Raw genomic sequence first — 21,514 nt, 5'->3', positions numbered from 1 at the left:
GCTGAGATAACCATTCATATAAATGCAAAAGCTTCCAACTTCTCAGCCTCCAACAGGGAGTACCTCAAGTTCAGACGTGAGAAAAGGAAAGCGCTTTGGAGATTCTGGGGGACATGTGTGAAAGAGGCTTAATTTCATTAAATGCTGACATTTCCTCAAACTACTTAAGCTTAAATAACCATCTTTAGGGAAAAAGTGTCACTTGAGCAAGCTAACACACATTTTAATAACAATAACAGCGCAGACGTGTCTTTGTCCCTGCCTCCTGAGAGTTTTCCCTCTCCCACGTACTCTCAGACACATTTGACTGTTTTGGGTGCGCTCTACCTTCCTGTTGTGAAGCAAACCAGTGACTCAAAGCCCCCTTTTCCTCACAACAGCGAGTGTACACAGCTCCAGTCGTTTCACAGGCTAATGAAACCAGAGAGGCAGAAAAAAGAATTAGTCGTGCTCGGGCTTGTAACATCAGCCCGTTAAAGCCTGGTGTGCATGCAATTAGATCAACAACAGAAATCCACATCAGGAATTTGAATGAGGCGTGTGTGTTTCTGTGGGAATAAATGACAGACAGACGGTGTATTTATGTATTTATGCGTGTTTGTACAAGTTTGAAGAGATAATTTTCCAATTATCGCTGAGCAGCAGTGGCAGCTGTGGGCGTGATCGTCGGGTCTATCTGATACTCGGGGTATTGTCTCAGCGCTGTGTGACTCAGATGTGCAGCAGGGCCACATGATATGTATTTGAGGCTATTCGTTGTTGTGTGGGTGCAAAGGCGGAGACGTGGTTTAGAAGACTAAGAGAGGAGACGAAGGAGGAGGAGGAGGAGGGTGTGTTCAAGAAACAGCAAAGGCTCAAAAGCTTTATCTCTCGCTGCTTGATTGGCTTATAATTGAGTTGCCAAGAAGTTGCATGCAGCAATCCGTACTCTGGGAGAACTTTACCGAATACTTTCTTTTAAATCCATTTCTCTGCTTCCTCCAACAGAGGAGGGAAAAATAGCTCCTTATATGTGTGTATGTGAGTGTGTGTTGGTGGGTGTGTGGGCAGCTGAGTGAATAACTGAGGCCTCTGGGGAATGGGTTTATTCGTTTTCCCTCCAAAAAAAAAAAAAAAAAAAAAACAGCAACAAGAGAAATGCCGAGGGTGAGAATAGAGGGAGCACTCCTCTGTGTTCAAACGTCAAAGAGCAGCTGGTAAACATACACACTGATCCACGTCCTGGAAACAACCGCAGGAAACGCTTTATGGATCTCAAAGGAGGGTATAGAATGAGCCTCTAGTCACCTTATTGTGCACAAAATATAATCACAAGGTTTGTATCGTGAGAAAAACAAAAAAAAAACACTTTTTAGAAACCACTCGCACATGGCTACTCTTCTGTGCAGCTAAAAAGATCTGCCAAAATACATTATCCCTCAATCTGGGGTCTCATCTGCTAATGTTTGACAGCTACTTAGCCTCCCAGGGGCGATAAATATCTTTCTCAGGACTTCCCCTTCACACTCGTCTTTGTTTACAGTCTTAAAGCAACATCAGACATGTGAGTGGACTTGGCAAATGAACCAGACGTCTACTGTTACGGAGGACTTAAGTGTTTTATCAGAATCAGAATCAGAATCAGAATCAGAATCACCTTTATTGGCCAAGTATTTTCAAGAATACAAGGAACTTGACTCCGGTTTAAACTGCACTCTCTCAGTACAAATGTGGATAGAATTAACAAGAGTAGAAAAATAGAGTTTAAGTAGTAGAAAAAGAATAATAATTATTACAATATTAAATAAAGAACTCTGCACAGAGTAAATACAAAAATATATACACAATTTAAGTTAGGAAAAATAGTGCACTGAATAAATGTCATAAAAAAATGTGCAACTTGCAACAGGGAATGGAAGAGGAATGTGCAATAGAAACAGAAACAGAGAGACTGTGGCTGTACATGAGGTATATGAGTTGTTTTTAAAGCAGGTTAAGTGTTCATCAGAGTGACGGCCTGGGGGAAGAAACTGTTCCTGTGTCTGGACGTCTTGACGCACAGAGCTCTGTAACGCCGACCAGAGGGGAGCAGTTTAAACAGTTTGTGTCCGGGGTGTGAAGGGTCTGCAGAGATGTTGCCAGCCCGCTTCCTGGTCCTGGACCTGTACAAGTCCTGGATGGAGGGCAGGCTGACTCCGATGATTTTTTCTGCAGCCCTGACAGTTCGTTGCAGTCTGTGCCTGTCGTGTTTGGAGGCTGAGGAAAACCAAACCGAGATGGAAGAGCACAGGACAGACTGAATGATGGAGGTGTAGAAGATGATGAGCAGGTCCTGGGGCAGGTTGAACTTCCTGAGCTGTCTGAGGAAGTACAACCTCTGCTGTGCCTTCTTCCTGATGGAGTCTATGTGGGAGGTCCACTTCAGATCCCGGGAGATGGTGGATCCCAGGAACCGGAAGGAGTCCACAGTAGACACGGTGTTGTTCAGAATGGTGAGGGGGGGCGGAGGAGGGGGGTTTCTCCTAAAGTCCACTGTCATCTCCACAGTCTTGAGCGGGTTCAGCTCCAGGTGGTTCTGACCACACCAGAGGACCAGCTGTTCCACCTCCTGTCTGTAAGCGGCCTCGTCACCATCCTGGATGAGACCAATGATGGTGGTGTCGTCCGCAAACTTCAGGAGTTTCACAGAGGGGTCCCTTGAGGTGCAGTCATTAGTGTAGAGGGAGAAGAGCAGTGGGGAGAGCACACACCCCTGGGGGGCGCCGGTGTTGACTGTCCGTGTGCTGGATGTGATGGACCCCAGCCTCACCTGCTGGGTCCTGCCAGTCAGGAAGCTGGAGATCCACTGACAGGTGGGGGGTGGCACAGAGAGGTGGGAGAGCTTGTGGTGGAGGATGTCAGGGATGATGGTGTTGAATGCCGAGCTGAAGTCCACAAACAGGATCCTCACGTACGTCCCTGCAGAGTCCAGGTGCTGTAGGATGTAATGCAGTCCCATGTTGACTGCATCCTCAGCTGACCTGTTTGCCCGGTAGGCAAACTGCAGGGGGTCCAGCAGGGGTCCTGTGATGTCCTTCAGGTAACTCAGCACCAGGCGTTCAAAAGACTTCATGACTACAGAAGTCAGGGCGACGGGCCTGTAGTCATTCAGTCCTGTTATGGAGGGTTTCTTTGGGACTGGGATGATGGTGGAGCGTTTGAAGCAGGAGGGCACCTCACACAGCTCCAGAGATCTGTTGAAGATCCGGGTGAAGATGGGGGCCAGCTGGTCCGCGCAGGCCCTCAGACATGAGGGGGAGACACCATCAGGTCCTGGAGCCTTCTTGATCTTTTGTCTCTGGAACTGCTGGCACACATCCTCTTCACGGATCGTCAGTACGGGTGGGGTTGCAGAGGGGGGGGAGCTGTCCAGGGGGGCAGGTAGTCTTTTGTTGATGGGATGAGTGGGGGGTGTGAAGGAGTCTGTTTCAAACCTGGTGTAAAACAGATTCAGCTCCTCAGCCAGATGAGGGTTCTCCACAGGGTGGGGGGATGGTCTTTTGTAGTTGACGGCCTCCTGAAGGCCCCTCCACACCGACGCAGGATCGTTAGCTGAGAATTGTCTTCTCAGCTTCTCAGAGTAGCTCCTCTTAGCTGCTCTGATCTCCTTTGTCAGTGTGTTCCTGGCCTGCTTGTACAGGAGCCTGTCCCCACTTCTGTAGGCCTCCTCCTTGGCCTGGCGAAGCTGCCTCAGTTTCCCAGTAAACCAAGGTTTATTGTTGCTGTATGTGCGAAAGGTCTTGGTTTGCACACACAGGTCCTCACAGAAACTGATGTAAGATGTCACAGTGTCACAAAGTCCATGAATGTCTGTGGCTGCAGCTTCAAAGACGCTCCAATCTGTGCAGTCAAAACAGGCCTGGAGCTCCTGCCTTGACTCATCCGTCCACTTCTTCACTGACTTCACTACAGGCTTTGCAGATTTTAATTTCTGCCTGTAGGTAGGAATAAGGTGGATCAGACAGTGATCAGAGAGTCCTAAAGCTGCACGGGAAACAGAGCGATATGAGTCCTTTATTGTGGTGTAGCAATGGTCGAGAATGTTCGCGTCCCTGGTGGGACACGTGACGTGCTGTCTGTATTTTCGGAGTTCATGGCTGAGGTTTGCTCTGTTAAAATCCCCTAAAATGATGAGCAGGGAGTCTGGATGCTTCCTCTCCACGTCTGTGATCTGGTCGGCGAGCTGCTGCTGCGCCTCTGTTACGCACGCCTGAGGTGGAATGTAAACACTGACCAGCACAAACGAGGAGAACTCCCGCGGTGAATAAAACGGGCGACAGTTTATGAAAAAGGATTCCAACTGGGGGCTACATGTCCTCTTCAACACTGTGACATCTGTACACCAACCTTCGTTAATATAAAAGCATGTTCCGCCTCCCCTCGTCTTCCCTGAGAGCTCCGTTACGCGGTCCGCGCGCAGGAGCTGGAAGCCGGGCAGATGTAGAGCGCTGTCGGGGATGTGTTCACTGAGCCAAGTTTCAGTGAAACACAGGGCGGCGGATCTGCCAAAGTCTGAGTTTATCCTGTTGAGGAGCAGCAGTTCATCCATCTTGTTTGACAGAGAGCGGACGTTGGCCAGGTGGATAGACGGGAGCGCAGTGCGTAATCCCCGCTGCCTCAGTTTCACGAGCGCGCCTGCTCGCTTCCCGCGCCGGCGTCTTCTGTAAACTCCATACAGAGCTGCTGCTCCTCCGACCAAAACATCTGTAAAGTTCCCTGGTTCAGTGAAAACCGGTGGAAAAATTGTACCAGATGTCAGGCCAATGTTTATGAGCTCTTCCCTGGTGTAAGTGACCAGAGAAGGAGAGCAGAGTGCATTGTAGTTCAGTCATGTCTGGGGAGCCCTGTATCAGCCAATCAGTGACATTGTTGCTGTTCTGACCATAAATAGGTCCTGACATGTCCTTTAGTCACAGTGGAAGTGGTTGATTACTATTTGCGATAACTTGACACTAATCAAGCTACTTTTTTTAGTTTAATAACCCCGGCAAAATCCTTGTTCCCAAATGAACTTATTTGCTTGACTTGTATTAAAGTGAGACTATGAGACCAAAACCACTAAGGCTCATTCAGACTTGTCTTAGATATACCTACTGTATTTTTCACTCACATGACATGTAGTCAGTGTGCAGGAGGGGAAACTTTGTAGCTTTAGTAGCATTAACTCCTGCGTGCTAACATAAGTAGTTATGTGATAATAGAATAAATGTTTACACTTAACGTGAAACTAAGTGTAAAAGAACAACTGTGCTGTTTGCTGTCTCACTTGTGGTATTCTGTAGGATGTGTTTTATGTTGGGGCTTCTGCCCAAAGCTTTTGATAGCTTAAGTTGGATGTCTTTTTCATAAACTGTATGAAACATGGATGTAGCCTCCAAGACATCACCAATCTGTTCCTGACACTGTGAAATGAAGCCAATCCATGGACACAGCCACATTCGCTATGACCCCAGCTGTGAGTTTTTCTTGGAGAAGCTACAGGGCACCTCATGGTCACGTGACCTGAGCTGTGCCTCTGATTGGAAAATCAAATGATCTTAATAACTTCTAAACCGCAGAGATAAAAAAAAAGTCACTCACTGTACAGTGTGTGCTGATAGTGAAATCAGCGTTTTAGACCCAAGCCGTTTTTGAACCAGACTGTAAATATGTTTTTAATGCTGTATAAGTCAGTTTTTATGGCTGGGTGTACACATGACTTCCGGTCTTTTTGCAGCCAGCCTCAAGCGGGTTCTCAATGAAACCGACTTTTAGCACTTCTGCATAGGCTTCACTTTTACTGGTCTGGTTACTTTCTGTTTATCTCTATTGATCTGCAATTGATTTGTTGGACTGGAATGGGCTGGTTTTAACATACAAAATAGATAGATGTTGTTTTGTTCTTTTTTGCCATTTATCTTGTGCGTTAAGTCATATAGAGCCATTAGGCACACTGTTAGCCAATGTTATTGTAGTTTTGCATTTAAAATTTTTTTTTTTTTTCTCTTTCATTTTGACTGTTTGTTTTCAGTTTCAGTTTGCTTCTCATTTTTTGGTTTAGTATTCCTTAATTAAAAAAAACAAAAAAACAAAAAAACCCTTAGTTTTAGTTTTGTTTTATTTCTTTCAGTGTTAGTTCACGTCTTTGTGATATTGGGTAGTTATCAGGGCCAAGATTCAAAAATGCCAGAAAAAGCATCACTTTGTTTTCAAAATGTATTCACCAAGGTCAGATGAACAACCATCCTCCAACTATTAAATAATAAGATGTGTCAATCAGAGTTATTATGTCTGGCCACTGGGCTGATTGTGAAAAACAAAATAATGAGTTTATGTTTGAGACAGACTGACAAATACAAAAATATAACGAAATTTTCTCTTTAATTTAATTTAACTTTATTTAGCTTTGTTAAGTCACAATAAAGTTTAATTTAGTTAACTTTATATTGTTAAGCTTCTTTTTATTTAAGTCAATGAATTTTTTTTTCCATCTCGTTTTCCTTATTTCGTTAGCATTAACTGTCTGTCCAGTATCATAGAACAGTTATAAACTAACCCTTTATCAATAAACCCACAAAATTAATAATCATCCATTATTCCTGCATTGTTGCTGTTGCACCACAGAGCTTAGTCTCTGTTAGCCTTTTATTTAACATGAAGGTGCTATTGGTTAATCTGTTAGCAGCTAAGCTCCAAAATGTGTTCATCATTTTTAACTCCTTCAGGGCTTTTTCTGTAGCAAACAAACAGCAATACTTCTCTGGTTATAAATCAATAACCAGATTGTTTCCAATTTCTGATTTATGCCCCAGCTACAGTTTCTACATGCGCTCTCAGATAGCTGTTAATAGACACTGATTTCTTCACCAGCTTTCACTTATCTGTCCGCCAAATTTCACCTGCAGTCTTCTGGAAACGGAAGCTTAGTTGGAATAGCTCCATTACCTGAAAGTGTAATTAATTCTCCTTTCATGAAAATTGTATCAGTGAAATGCTGCAGGACCTACGAGCTCCACTCACGACCTTCCATTCATCACTATATTCACCTGACAGAATTACAGGTTATTTTTAGCCCTACGATACCTTTTTTTGGTGGTGTTAAATTATGCAGGTCTTCCCATGTGGCCATCATCTGTTTTAGGGGCTAAAGAGGGATGTTCTGGTTGGACGACAGCTGAATAAAATGTGTGGTGTGTTGTGTGTGAAGTGTTTGCTTTGTTTTGTTTCACATTCAAAGGCTTCGGTCACAGCTGGGAGAGGAAGCGAGCAGTCATGTTTCACGTTTCCTCTTCCTCCTGAATCATCGCCAGACATTAACTCCAGGGTCATTCCCATACTTGCAGCACAGATGACTAACCGTCTGTTAGGCTGTGAGTAACGATTATGAAACGAAGAAACAGTGATCAGGAGGAGCAGGATGGTGACCTGAAGGTATGTCATGTCTGGATGCAGCTTGATGATCCAGTCCCAGGATAAACAGCTGTGGATGACACTTTAGTGACTCTCAAGTTGCTGTGCGTCTCTGAAAATGACTCTGATTACAGCTGAGCTGAGTCTTTGTCTCTCTTTTCTTATGCAACTCTGTTTCCTGTCATTACATCATGCCGTACTTCACGTTTCGATTTCTAGTCCCACTTTTAGGCAGCTCCACTTGAGTGTGGGTCTCTGTCTCTTCATTGATTTTACAATTGAGCGTCAGGCCTGGAGCAGTGAGGCACAGACAGCGTCCATTGTTTCCATTTGTACGACACGATGATGATCTCACTGGCGGCCACAGGCCAGCCGACGCTCCTTTCTGCTCTCCTCTAGACTTCATAAACTGAGAAGCTGCTGTTAATTACCGGTCCATATTTTAATTACTCATCGCTCTGCACAGTGGTAAGCCCTGGAACTGGGACAGAAGTGTGGAGGGAGACAATGGCGATGAAGGGGGCATTTCTACAACCTGCTGACCTGGGCTAATTGAAAGCACATTTGGTTGAAAAGGAAAACAGGATACAGCAGAGTGTGCTTGTTTAGCATTAGTGTTAGTCTCTACACTCCCGGCTGCAGTAAAGATAAACACTGGTGGCCAGAAACAGTGTTTACATCAAGGAAGTGTGCAATTAGTGGTCTTTAGTCGGTGGAACTCAACCTGTTATCTTTGCTAAGTGGTCCATGTTTCACAGCGCTGTTTGCTCAAAGTTTTGACTTCTATGAAAACTGGTGACAAGTTCCTCTGTAAATACCCAACTCTGCCCTGGGATTAGCACCACAATCTGCAGATAAAGGAACATACCGTGTAAACAAACACTGATGTGATTCCCATGTTTGGTTCTCACATCCATCAGACGAGCACGATTTAAGCGCTTCTGTCATGACGAGGGTTCAGGGACTCGCTATCTCCCCCTGTGATTAAACAATTTAGGCAATCAGACTCATATACAGGCTGATAAATACATAAATACTGATAAAGTAATCAGGGATAATGCTTCCTGGCAAGTAGATTGAGGATAATGGCAGGAGCCAATGAAGCTAAATTATAGATATGAAGAGAAAAATCCACTCAGGCCCAGAAGGATAAAAAAGGAGTGTATAGGATAACATGTACAGTATATTTCCATTATGAGATACTCAATAAAGAGGCTTTCAGGTATTGACAGTTGGGTTTCATCCAAGACTGTGTAAATTATTCATGTGTGTGTGTGTGAGATCAATGGTAGCTGCCTGACAGAGATCCTGGCTTCTTTTTCTTCTCCACATATTGTGGTGACTCTAAGAAGCTGTCGCATCCTTTCCATGCAGATATGACAAAGACTTTTTATGCTTTGTCAGCTTCCCAACGTTTTCCCCTGATGCAGTATGCGAGGAACTGTCACTTTCAGGTCATAGCACAGCAGCCCATGATGTGCATGCTTTCCCTCACAAAGTGTTCGATGGTTATTTCAAGATATCGATAGATTCTGTTTTAAGTTTTGACAAAGGCTGCCTGTTTCAACACATTCATTATCCTCATCATCAATCATTAGCGATTTAGACATGGAATTATTGCTACCTGCATGCCCATGTCTGAGCTACCACTCGAGCTAAGCATACAGGTGCAGCTGGTCAGACTGATGTCAGCATGAAGCTGCATCACAAACGTCGACAGAGTGGTGTTTTGGAGTGTGAAATGGACATGGACTTAAAAACTGTTTTGAAATTAAAAATAATGAAACGTTAAAGTGATCAGAACTCCAAATCCATTGATCAGTTCAATTTACACACAGTAAAGCCATAGTTTGCAGGGCTGATTGATGATTTTTTAAGGGGGGGGATCCTAGTGCCACGAAACATGCAGTATCACTAATAATACACCCCCTGTGTCATCTTTGAAGTGCATCTTCTGATATGCAAATTAAAGCAAAATGAGACTTTAACGCAGACTCAGAAAGTCCATTTGGATCGTTTTTTAAAGCCACACTTTAATGCACCTAAGGCAGATGCAGCGTCCTCCTGATCACTGCAGGTAAAAACCGCTCTGACTACATGAAGCAAAGGATCAGGCTATAAGCTCGGAAGTCTGCAGGGGTATCCTAATTTATTTTTGCTGCAACCTTCTGCAGATACCCCGCTGTTCATCCTCTTATCCTTCAAAGAATCCACGGCTCACACAGGCAGATCGTATGCAGAAATCTCAATCTTCCTTGATGTAGATCTGTAGAGCTGAATTTCAAGAGGAATGAAGGGACGGAGGGAAGAAGATACAGAGAGAAGTGGTTTGAAAGGAAGAAGTAGAAAATGAAATGAAGGCCTGTTTTGAAGGATTATTGCCACTTTCTTTATTCCCTCCTCAAGCCAAAAACCCCCTCAAAGGACATCTGTCCATCTCTGTGGACACCAAAGGGCTGATTAATGGCCTGGCTCACCCAGCACTGAACGCCCAACCACACCACACCAATCTAATTACCCAGAGAAGAACACACGGCCCCGCATCTTGCCCTCCTCCCTCTGCATGCATCAGAATGAGGCAGAATTAAAATGGATGACAAATCTGGATTATGTTTTGCAGGAAAAGAGGGAAAGCAGAGCAAAGGAAAAAAAATGCCCAGGAATCAAAAGGCCGCCTGTCATGAATAATAAAACTGTCTGCCTCCAACTGCAGTCGGGGTACGATAATGAAATAAATAATGAATTGATTACTATGCATCTGACGGCACACTGAGATGATTTGTACGTGCCGCGAGGGGGCCTGAGCTTGTTGCAGCAGCATGGACGGGCTTAATGAAAGAGAAATGAAGAATTCTTCTCTTTAATACCACTTGTGATAATTGGGCTTCTGCTCCGAGAGCGCGGCACAAGTGCATCGCACTTCTCAGAAAACATAAATTATGTGGTAACCACAGACTTCACTCCTTCACCGAGTTTGAAATTACAAATCAGAGGAGCCCCGTTCAATCTTTTGATCTGATTAGTATTGGGAAAACAGCACGCCCATTAGAGCACATCCAGATTATACTGCTAAATCAAATCTTCAATATGATCAATACTGCGGCAGGCGCAGTCTCGAGTGGCAACAAATCATTGTGATCACTTGTAATTTCCGCTGACAAAGGCACACATGTAAAGGATTGAGTAACAGCTGATTTATACGCGTACATTGAATCTATGCAGAGCCTCACATGTAAGCAAAGTGCCCTGATCTCAGCTGTTTGATTGTTTGCTTGTGTGTTTTTATCACATGCTGCTGTAACAACTCAATGTTGGTTGGCTGCAGAGCTTCTTAGCTGCAGTGTTCCTCTTTTCATGGCTTCTGGAGTCTATTTCGAGTTATTGTTAGAGATTCAGTTGATTTCTCTCAAACATATTTGCCTTTAATAACCTTGGTGCAAAATATGCATGAAATTTCTCCTTGAATGTAGAAACTGACAATCACCACTTGAGCTGCACTTTCTTATTGAAACACTCTAGCTAGCAGCTACCTTCAAGTTAGCACAAAGCACAGTGGCCTATAAGTACGAATCCCAGTGCAATATAGATTAAGGGCATGGTCACAGTGACCATCTGTACCGTGTCTTAGCACGCTTCAACCCCAAAAACCAGAATGTTTGGCCAGAGTGAGTTTAAGTGTACCGTACTTAGGCATGGTACACTTCTCTGCTTTTGCACACTTTGAAAAGGTGTGCTTTGGCACGGTACACTTTATGCAAAAGCACAAGCATGGGTACACAACAAGGGCATCATCATCTGTGACCCATAATCGCTGACACCGCTCCTCTTGACAATCATTTAAACAATGGCAGCTCCGAACCAAAAAGACTTGACACAAGCCAAAAAGTAACTAAAGTTGTAGCCATGTTCGCACGTTTCCCTTTGTGCTGACCCTGATGAGATTGTGCTTCTTGTAAACAGACGCCTCAAGGCCCCGTTTACAGGACAATGTTTCACCCGAAAAAGCTTAAATGCAGTGAAAGATATTTGCATTTACACGGAAACTCTGGGGGGCTGAAAAATGCTGTAGTGAGCATGCCAGGCCTGTAGTTGGTGCTACACCTGTCTTGTCCAGAAGCTGCTTTGGTGACGTAGAGTCACCAAAAGCAGCTGACTTAGGGTTGGGCCGATCATTAGGTGTGTTGGTGAATGCTAGTTGCAGAAGTGGAACAACAGTTGCACATCTTGTTGAAGGACAGTCTGCAGATTCAGCAGATTGAACAGCAAAAGCACAACACGATAGTCCACAACAATCGTAACAATAGTCCTGCTGTACTGTTGTAAGCATGAAGTGGAGTGTGACATCATCATTTCCACTGAAAACGTTGGCTTACTGTTTGCAAGGCAGCTTTCCAGAACAAATCCACTTTGGAGGCTGTTTTCAAAAGTTTCCATTTCTATGTAAACGGGAGGCTAAAATGCAACTAAACTTTTGCATTTCACCCTAAAACAATTGTTGTGTCAACGGCCTCTATGTCTGGTTCATACTGGCGTAGTGTGACCGCAGGTGGTCAGTGCAGGAATGGAGCTGCGGGTGCCAATCAGGCTTGAGCACAGCATGGTATGGATGGCCAGTATGACCGCGCCTTAAATCAAGCTTTTCTTCCAATTCATTGCTCGTACAGCCAGACTAAAAGCTGAAATGCAATCGACTTTCTACCAAGAGAGTAGTAAAAGAGGCCATGTTCCCTGCTAATCCACTTCGACACATACTGGTTTCTCTGCAGGACAGCACAGACCCCAGTCAGGCAAGGAACTCACACATCCACACACAACCGTGGGAGATTGTGCAAATGCTTGCACACATTCATAATCAAACTCTGATTCAATTATTCTAAAGGAGCAACAGCATCCCTCAGGATAATATTTTCATTGCAGTATAAAAGGAAAGCTTGCTTATGGCCCTCTCCAAGCAAATATTTGGCTACGGGTCAGCTCTATTATTCATCCCTTGAGGAATATGTGGAGGCCAAACTTTTCAGCAATGAAGCAAAGCTTGTGAAAAAATCACAGCAGAGAAAGAAAACAGTCCAGGCATTTACAAGGCCTTGAAGCTTTCAGTTAATAAATCAAACATGCTCCAAATGCATCTGGTAGTGCTGCTGTGGTGCTGGCACTGGGGGGTTTGTGAGTGGACTTAGGATATGTGACTTATCCCCATCTGGGAATGGGAGAACTAAATCCTTAATCTTTTCACATAAAGTTCCCCCAGCGGGCCATGATCACTTTGTTCAGATAAGCTGACAGAAAGAAAAATATGACAAAGCCTGTTTGTGTGTTCCAGTGTGTGTGTGTTTGTGTGAGGCTAGGCAGGATGCCTGGACTAAATCCCAGCATCCCTTGAGGCAGGCGCTGTTATCGAGGAAAGGGAAAGTTATCAGGTAGGACAGGGAGACGGGGGAGAGAGGAAAAACACACTGATAGGTAGACAGTGACAGAGAGCGTGGACATAGACAATTTTTGTGAGGTGTGGACTCAGCTGCCCCGGAGGGCCATCAGGACAACGGACATTCATCATCAAAATTGTTGAGTCTCGTCAAAGCATTATGGGGACTCTGTACCTCCAGAGACTGAAGGACAAACACAGAACACTCCTACTGTGCTCAAGCTGGCAGGAGTCCCTTACAGCACACACCCTCAGACTGTGACTCACCTCCAAAAACACACAGCAGGAAGCATGGCACCTGTTCCTGCAACCATAGTTTCCTCTCAAACGATCTCTGCTCTGGTCTATCTCTTTGTGATAGAGGGAATAATGCCTTACCTGTATCCACTCTTTGTTTGAGTCCTCAGCCGGCGTCCATGCATTCTCGTAGTAGTTGAGTCTGGAGCGCTCCTGGGACCAGCTGGGGTTGTAGTGGGATGAAGCCGCGATCTGGTCCGATGTTATCTCCCCTGATTCCATTCCCAAAGGGTCACTGCAGTCAAAGTCTGAAGGAGGAAAGAAAAAGGAGAGGGAAAATGTAAAGTTCAGACTACTGGAAGCACCTAAGTTTCCCTAGATTGTACTTTCATTCCCAAGAACCAGGACTGGTCTCTGGGGAAGGGGACACCACACGACAGGCACTCAGCGCTGCTGGCTGGAAAGTAACGGCACATCAGCGACGCTTCACTAAATCCTTTCTGTTTCTCTCTCCAGTTTTTTAATGGAAGGAGGATGGAAGTGTTCCCATTAAGACGTAGAAATGTCTTCATAAAACATTCAGTGTGGGCTAAGTTTACATCAGTATTAGGCGTTAAAGTGACTTTCCCCGTGGTTATTCCTTCCACCAACGGGTTTCATTTCCCTATCTCCCAGTGGGCAGTTTATCTTTTTTGCACATTGTGACTTTTCCCCTGACTGGGTCTCTTGGGGGAGTTTAGGTGTGGTTAGTATCTGTGTTTTGGGGCCGTATATCACACTTAATGGCCAAACCACCCATAGGAGGAGGGGGATCCTTGTTTGTGCTGACATGGGGCAACCGTTTTGAGGCATCCTTGGCTTTGTGGTAAAATGCTCAGCTGGGTCAGGACACGGTCAGTCCCTGTAACCCTGAGAGGTCAGACACGCTGACAGCACTGTGGACAAGGCCTAAACAACACTCTAAATGAATGGTGTGACCTTTTGGTCAGGGCAGGGGTCACATGATGTCTTCATAACAAAACAGAGGTATGGAGAGGCACACGTCGTCTTTTTACTCTCATTTTTTAAGGTGTTCTAACTTTTTGTTAGGGATGGGTAAAGAAATGTTTAACAATATATTGGGATTTTTTGTTCGGCAAAAAAAAAAAGATTTTTTTTTTCCAGATTCAATTTTTTTATTTCAGTTTTTGTTCATAAACTAGACTGGAAAAAAGTTACCACTTTCCTCCAGCAGGGAGTGAAATGTTTCTCTCTGACTCAATGTGCATTTTATGGGAAAATATGGCTCCTGATTTAGTCTGTACTGTTCATATTTTTAAGAGAAAACACAAGACTTTCCTTTTTAATCTGGCTTTTAGCTCATTGTATTTATTATTATTTTATTCCTTTTATTATCCTAGTTTAGCTGATTTTACTATGCACCTGATGTTACACTTTCTCATTTTAATATATTTTTTATCCAACTTTTATTTTATATTGTTATATTATTATTTTTCTATGTATCTATTTACACATGTACTTATTTTACCCTCTAGTATTCTCAAGTATTTTTTTTACTTTTATTTATTTATTTGTTTTTAATAAATAAATTACTATTTTAGTTTTAGCTCCTGTGTCTCCTTATTTTAATTCAAGATGGCATTTCCCCAGTCCTCTAATTCTAACTCTGTTGTCTATCAGAATTTCCTTTTTATGTCTTTGTGTGTGTGTGTGTGTGTGTGTGTGTGTGTGTGTGTGTGTGTGTGTGTGTGTGTGTGTGTGTGTGTGTGTATGTATGTGTGTGTGTGTGTGTGTGTGTGTGTGTGTGTGTGTGTGTGTGTGTGTGTATTAAATGTGGTTTGGGGAGAGGGGGATAGTGGGGGTCTTATGTTCTCTTTCTTTCTTTTTTTTTTTTTTCAATTATGTGCTTTTCTGCTTTTTATTCAAGTTCTTGTTGTTTCATTTTATTTATTCATTTATTTATTTATTTAATTATTTTTTTGTAAAACAATTGGATTACAAAGTCCTGTATGAAAAGTGCCATACAAATAAAGTTTGGTTGATAAATAGACATTATCATAGTCATTTAACTGTTTCGCATGGTCTTGTGTTTAAGCAGACCAAAAATCGCAAGAATCATAAATATCGAAGAATTGCAATTTGAATTGAATCAGCACCCCAAAAATTGAAATAGCATATCTTCTTGTCCCTACTTTTTGTTCTGGACACTAAAGCAACAGCAGACTCGAAATGACAAAATTTAATGAGAGGAGTTTTCAGTAAGTGTGAACAGGATTTATGGATGACTTGAGAGTGGCTACATAATCTTTTTAAAGCAGTCTTTGGTCCAGAACAGTTACCTGCTGGTCTTAACTCTGCTTTAACATATGGTCCCATGCCCAAAATTGCACTCATGTTTCTGTGTGTGCAGAGAAACACACACATACACACACACACAGTCCCTCGTAGGGCAGCGTGGAACTGTTTTGCGTCTACTGCCTACGAGCTAACACAGATGGTCTCCCCATCTGCCACACTGCACACACCTCAGTCACTGGGTCAGTGTGTGTTTGTGCCTCACAGAGTTACTGGAAGCTCGCTCGTAGGTTTGAGTGCGTCATCGTCTCAGTGTGAGGCTGAGAAAACTGTCTCACACCTCTCCACTCTCGTTGGCGACTCTTTTTGAGACGTATGCCCGTTCTTGTCAAACTTTTGTTCTCAGTACATCTAGATTACACGATCGCGATCAACAAAAAGGAAAAAAAGGCATATGTCTGCCGCTTGAAACGCTATCTGATTTTGTGGGTTACCGACCAAAGGCGGGCTGATAGCCCAGCAAGATAGCGAGGGCGGCTCGGCGGGTGATGGGAGTTATTGGAGAGAATTAGAGCAGGAGGAACGGGGGAAGAATAAAACACAAAGCCTCCTTTCATCACCTTATCACCTCTCATCAGTAGCTTTCAGCAAGAGCGTACCCTTCCTCTCACCGAGGCGAGAAAATCCAGCGTGTATTATGCATAAAGGGATTATGAATGATTTAAGTGGTACAAGTCTAAAGCTGTGCAGACAAAGTTTGGGGATTTTCTCCATCTTGGATACGTCTTGGTTGGTGATGTAAGACGCAGCAACTCATGTTAATGAAGGAATTTGCTTATCACGGGTCAGATGTTTCGCCATTAGCCTTCATGGGGAACGTGAAAAGTTGATTTGCGTAATCTGATCCTGGATGGTGTGATTAAAGCAGCGAAATGACATCATCAGTCTTCGCTGTGCTCATTACTGCGTACTCCGGTCTGTTTCTGTGTATCCACTTAGCGTCTGCCTCCCCTTTGGGCCTGACAGATCCTGATTTTGGAGATGATTAGTGGATTTGTTGAATGTCATCCATCTGCATTGCTGCTCAAAGACTGACTGTGCGTGTTTGGGGTGGTCTGGCCTCCGGACAGATTTATGACTCCTACCAGCGCTCGTCTTCCTTAATGAAATGTTTAGTCAGTGCGTTTCACAAAATGGGGTCAGAGGGTCGAACCCTGTGACAACGATACTGCATGCAAAGGCCCTGAGGGGTGTGTGTGTGTGAGTGTGTGTCCTGGGTGGTTACTGGTGGGGAAGCTGCCTTTTGCAGCTTGGCTCCGCAGTGTGTTAAAGACTCATAAACCGCAGGAGGGGAGGCAGAGTTTCACCCTGTAACAAATTCACCAAATGAAGAGGCAGGAGGTGTTTATTTAATAACTCTTAAGCCCTGTTATAGGTGTGGGAATATGTGGTAATGGGACAACATCTGCTCCTCACTGTTTGTAATAATCCTCACAGGGTCATGTTGTTACCTTCTGTTTATTTCCACTACCACTTTTTACACATTCATCTTGATTGCTACACTTGTGCTGAGTTATTAGCACAACACCCTCTGTGCTTTTTCATGTTGGGTTGAACACACATATTTTGATAAAGTTTGTTGTAAAGTTTGTTTCAAAATTGTCTTGGAGAAAACTCGAGTTAGTTGACAAAAGACCTGATTCACCAAATAGCTAAACGTCTGTATAAATGAGCTTTCAGGTATCTAATCATAGTTTCACCTTTGGATGACCTAACAATAACATAACTGAATTTAAAATTGCAAATACAATTTTGAGATGATTGTTATTCATAATCAGGAGTTAAAGCTGTATCCAACTCTGGCACATAGGCACTTTCCCACACATGGAGATGGTCTTGAGCTGCTTTGAACTTCCTTTTTTATCCAAACAAGCTGCTCTTACATGTTCCAGGCAGGAAGCTGAATCATAAACAGTAAAATCTGAATGACTGTTTCCATGAACCAACTCCTCAATAAACCAATAAAGAGTGCCCTCTTATCCTGCTCCTCATCTGTATGAGAACAGATCTGAGCTCTGTGAGGATGCTTGCACAGCTTCGCACAGTTCATCTCTACATCTGATTGAAATAAGTGCACATTTTGCAGAGCTAAAAAACTTAATGGGTGTGTTGAAGCTTGATTATCACTGACGCAATGTGCTTTGTGAGCCCACCCTTCAGTATGAAAAGATATTTGGGGCACATGATGCACAATCATCATAGTCAAAGATACGTTTATTTCTGTCAGTCAACGCCTGAAATACACCAGATACATCTGCAGTCCAGCTCTGTCCCATTGCGTATTGACTTTGTTTGTCAATTCAAACCAATTGTGTGTCCAGTCTGACAAGCCGCATGACTGACAGACAACTGGAGTCATGAGACAGAGTATTTCTCGCACTTCTCTTCATTCATGTTGGGCTGTAAGACCACAAACCTGTAGACTCCTGGTCTAGCTTGGCTCAATATGTCCGTTTGTCATCATTGCCAAGCTAAATAGAAACTGATCTAGACACAGTTTGTTTTATTTTGAAAGTCACTAGGTGTTTTAGGTAGTTTCCGGTAGTGCTGCACGATTTGGGGAAAAGGTGCGATTTGCGATTAGGTGGACAATATTGCGATTGTGCTTGCGATTTAATAAAAAAAGTTGTGTCATGATGAGTCTACAGACTTGCTTGGTTATCGTGGAGAAAAATCTGAATTGCATGTGCTGACATTGCGATTGCGATTGCGATTGCGATTGCGATAATCGTGCAGCCCTAGTTTCCGGTTACAACTTCCTATCCTGTTTGATCTTTTCTCAGCTCTGTGTACGTCAAAAATAGGATGGTTGCAACAGAATGGATCCAGTGTAAGTTGACACAGTGACTTGAATGGAAACCAATAGATCTCTTTGCCTTGACGGAACAGAGACGCACTTTAGATGCATCTGGTGTATTATAAGTTTTATAATTGTTGATGTCACTGAATGTTGAGGTGATTAGGTCAGGTCTCTCTTTAAACCAATATAAACAGTACAGCTTAGTCCCATCATGTATGTCAAGTGTCATAAAACAGCTTGATACAATTTAGCGCTTTCGTAATAAGATCTTATTTTGGTTTCTGCTTTAAAATGCAGAATATTTCCTGCTCTTCTCTCTGCTCCCTCTCGTTCTGCCCTGTCTCCTCCACATATCTGATTTACACCGCCTCTCTGTCAGCTCACCCTCTGGAACCGTCCTCTCAATGACGGTGAAGTTGGCAGAAAAGCCTTCCTTAGCGATGGCGCTGTCAGTGTTGATTGTCAGAGCCAGGATGCCGGTGTAGGAGATGATCCTGCCTGGAGTGTTCTGCCCGCAGTATCTCCCGATGTACGGACCCACTGGAGGCAAACACAGAGAGAAAGCACAACATAGTTACGTGGGTTAGACTTGGGTTAACTCAATATTTGTTTGTTTGCCTGTGCCATGTCACACATCGGTTTAACTACCAACTCCCCCTGTGGAGGTGTGAAAACTAGTGTGTCAGTGAGGTATGTCGCCGGCTGCATTTCTTTAACCCGCCTCCATAAAAAGCTTGAGAAAAGTCTCCAGACATTCCAGGACTGTTTGCCTGTTGGACACAAAAAGAGCAAAGCGGAAAGGGGACCTCTGGTGTGGGAGGGTCACGGGCTGTGTCTATTTGCTGGCTGTAAATTCCACAGACCTCCCGTCTTCCCGTATTTTTTTTTAATTGAGGAGGACACAGCCATGGCTGAGTAAGTTTTGTGAAGGAGACCAGACAAGTAAAGACCAAGCAGAGAGACAATGAGGAAGCTTTGAAAGACAGAGAGCAATAAAAGTGTGAGAAGTACATGATCCACTCAGCAGCTGAAAAGAAGGAAACAGGAGAGGAAAGAGGTGCATTAGAGGGAGACAGAGAGGTGGAAAAGAGGAGAAAATATCACGCAGTGACAACAGAGCACAGTGACCTTGCCCTGTGTGTGCTATGATCCATGCACAGTTTGGACTGTGTGTTTCTGTTGGTGCGTAGAGACCTGCAGCTTATCCGTGATTAGTAATGCTGTGATCAGCGCTGAGTGACAGTCCTGCCTCCCCCTGGCCTCCCATCATCCAGAACATGCCTCTTCCAGCCCGGGGCTGACATGAAAGGCAAAGGCCAGACCGCTGGGACTTACAGGGCAGGAGTGCGATGGCTCAGATTAATCTTCATAACCCTTGTGCTGGGTGTTTGTGCGTGGGAATATATGTGTGCTTTTAGACCCGCTACGGCCTCGGCTGAACAAAAAAAGGCCATCTCCTGGATTATCTGCATGACTCCCCAGCTCAATGAAATTTTAAAGAACATCACTATGAAGTCTTGGCCCTGCATTCCTCGTTCCTCTGGGAAGAAGAGCGGGGCTTGGTAGAGCGTATGTCCAGTGAGGTGTGCTTTGAGAGGTGTAATTCCCCCAGTGGTTCACAGAGGCCTGGATGTGCCCAGACATGTCCCACCTCTGCACACCTCCCAACAGCTACATGCCTTAAGCCCTTTGTGCTAATGCACTATCGATCCAGAAGGCACCGCGGGAACTGCCTGGCAAAAGTCGACACACTCCTTTCCTCCCATGACTTATTTTTATACAAGAGTCTGTCACATTCAGCAACGCTCCAACAGTGTGAAGCCATGTCAGTCCAGTTTGGGCCCTGAAGAAGCTCACCGTTGAGGGAAAGAGATTCTTCTGCCTCTTATTACAATTCTTTTGTGTCATACGAAAGAACCGACTCTGAATTTAGCTCAAAGGGTGAGAAATCTCTGAATTTTGATCAGACGGAAGCAGCACAGACAAAGTTTCTTTTCTCCAGACCCCCGAGGTGCTCGATGTATTAAAAGGTGATAATAATGTGACATATTTTTTCCAAGCCTTTGCAAATTCTCTTAATCAACACTAATCTTGAAAATTAAACATATCCCACCTCAAGGGGAGAACACGCAAATGAGTTATGGAAATACTTTGTGGAATCAAAGGTAACTCCACAGAGAGGTGAGCTCAGGATATGGAAATCAACTTTAAGTAAACTCCCTTGAAAAGGCACAGGGATTTACACTCCAACCTTATCATTTGGTAAGTGATAGCGAGAGAATACAGATGAGTTCCAGGTTGACTGATACTAGATAAAATTCTTTCAATTTTCAGCCACCGATGTGTGAGAATAGCTTTCATCTAGTCTGCACCCCCTGTTGGAGTAGCCAGAAGGAAAACTCAAACTTCAAGAGGTGATTTTGTTCACTGAGTTCAAAGCGTCATATCAGGCCGGAGAGGCCTGGCTTTGAACGCTGCTTGCGCTCTCTTGCTCTGTTTCTCACCTGCTGATTTGGTGGATTATTTTTCTAAGCAATATTTTATTTTGCGCTCAATTTAACAAGAGCTTTTGCTTCGCCCTGGATCCGCTGGATGCAGGGTCTTATCAGCACTGAGCTTGTTCAGGTCACGTTTAATAAGCACCTTTTTCTGTTAATGTGGGAAAGAAAAAGTTCAAAGAGAATTCTTTAAACAATAACTTCCTCTGAGGTTTCTATGCATCAGGGCTGCTTAGTCTAGACCTCTAACTCCCATAAGAACAGACACAGACAAACTCTGCACAATGCAGGCTAGAACTGAAACAGGAAGGGCAACTTTTAAAAAACCAGGAAGTCTGTGGCACTCAGAGATGACAAAGACTCGTGCTCATGTCGGCTCTTGGGTTCCTGCCAAGTCTAGTCAGAGCAGTTAGCCTACTGACCCGGATAATGCCATCGTATTGTCTAGAAGTGTTCATTCTTTAGGGAATAGGAGGGAAGCTGAAAAACAGATTTTTGTCCATCAGGGAAATGCCAGTCTGCTCGTACTCATCCATAAAACACTGGAAGGATTCTTTCTCTACTACTGACAGACTAAGGCCATGTCCACATGTAGGCGGGTATTTCGAAAACAGCATATATTTTTTGTGGCTTGACGTCACTAGAAATGATGTTTTCTTAAAACTCTGGCCAAAGTGAAGATTTTGGAAAACTCCAGTTTCATGGTTTTGTGTAGACGCTGGTAAACAGAGTTTTCGGTTCTCAAACGTCACAGCTGAATGAAGGGGGCTCATTCTGGTTTGCTGCTATGGG

General features: G+C 43.9%; 1 protein-coding gene across 2 annotated transcripts in view; it reads right to left on the bottom strand.

Moving 5' to 3' along the window:
• nrp1a (neuropilin 1a) overlaps nucleotides 1-21,514 on the bottom strand; it is an 89,396-nt gene that overhangs the window by 31,299 nt on the left and 36,583 nt on the right. For both annotated transcript variants that reach the window (XM_074693317.1, XM_074693318.1), the window contains exons 6-7: nucleotides 18,609-18,764; nucleotides 13,211-13,377 (exon numbers count right to left, since the gene is read on the bottom strand). In XM_074693317.1, coding sequence (XP_074549418.1) covers nucleotides 13,211-13,377; nucleotides 18,609-18,764 — 323 coding nt within the window. The remainder of the gene's footprint in view (nucleotides 1-13,210; nucleotides 13,378-18,608; nucleotides 18,765-21,514) is intronic.

Source organism: Halichoeres trimaculatus, unplaced genomic scaffold (assembly GCF_033239565.1).
Source record: "Halichoeres trimaculatus isolate MK-OKI-2021-1 unplaced genomic scaffold, fHalTri1.1 fHalTri1_scaffold_18, whole genome shotgun sequence".
Classification (NCBI taxonomy): Eukaryota; Metazoa; Chordata; class Actinopteri; order Labriformes; family Labridae; genus Halichoeres; species Halichoeres trimaculatus.
This window is presented reverse-complemented; position numbering and strand designations above follow the sequence as displayed.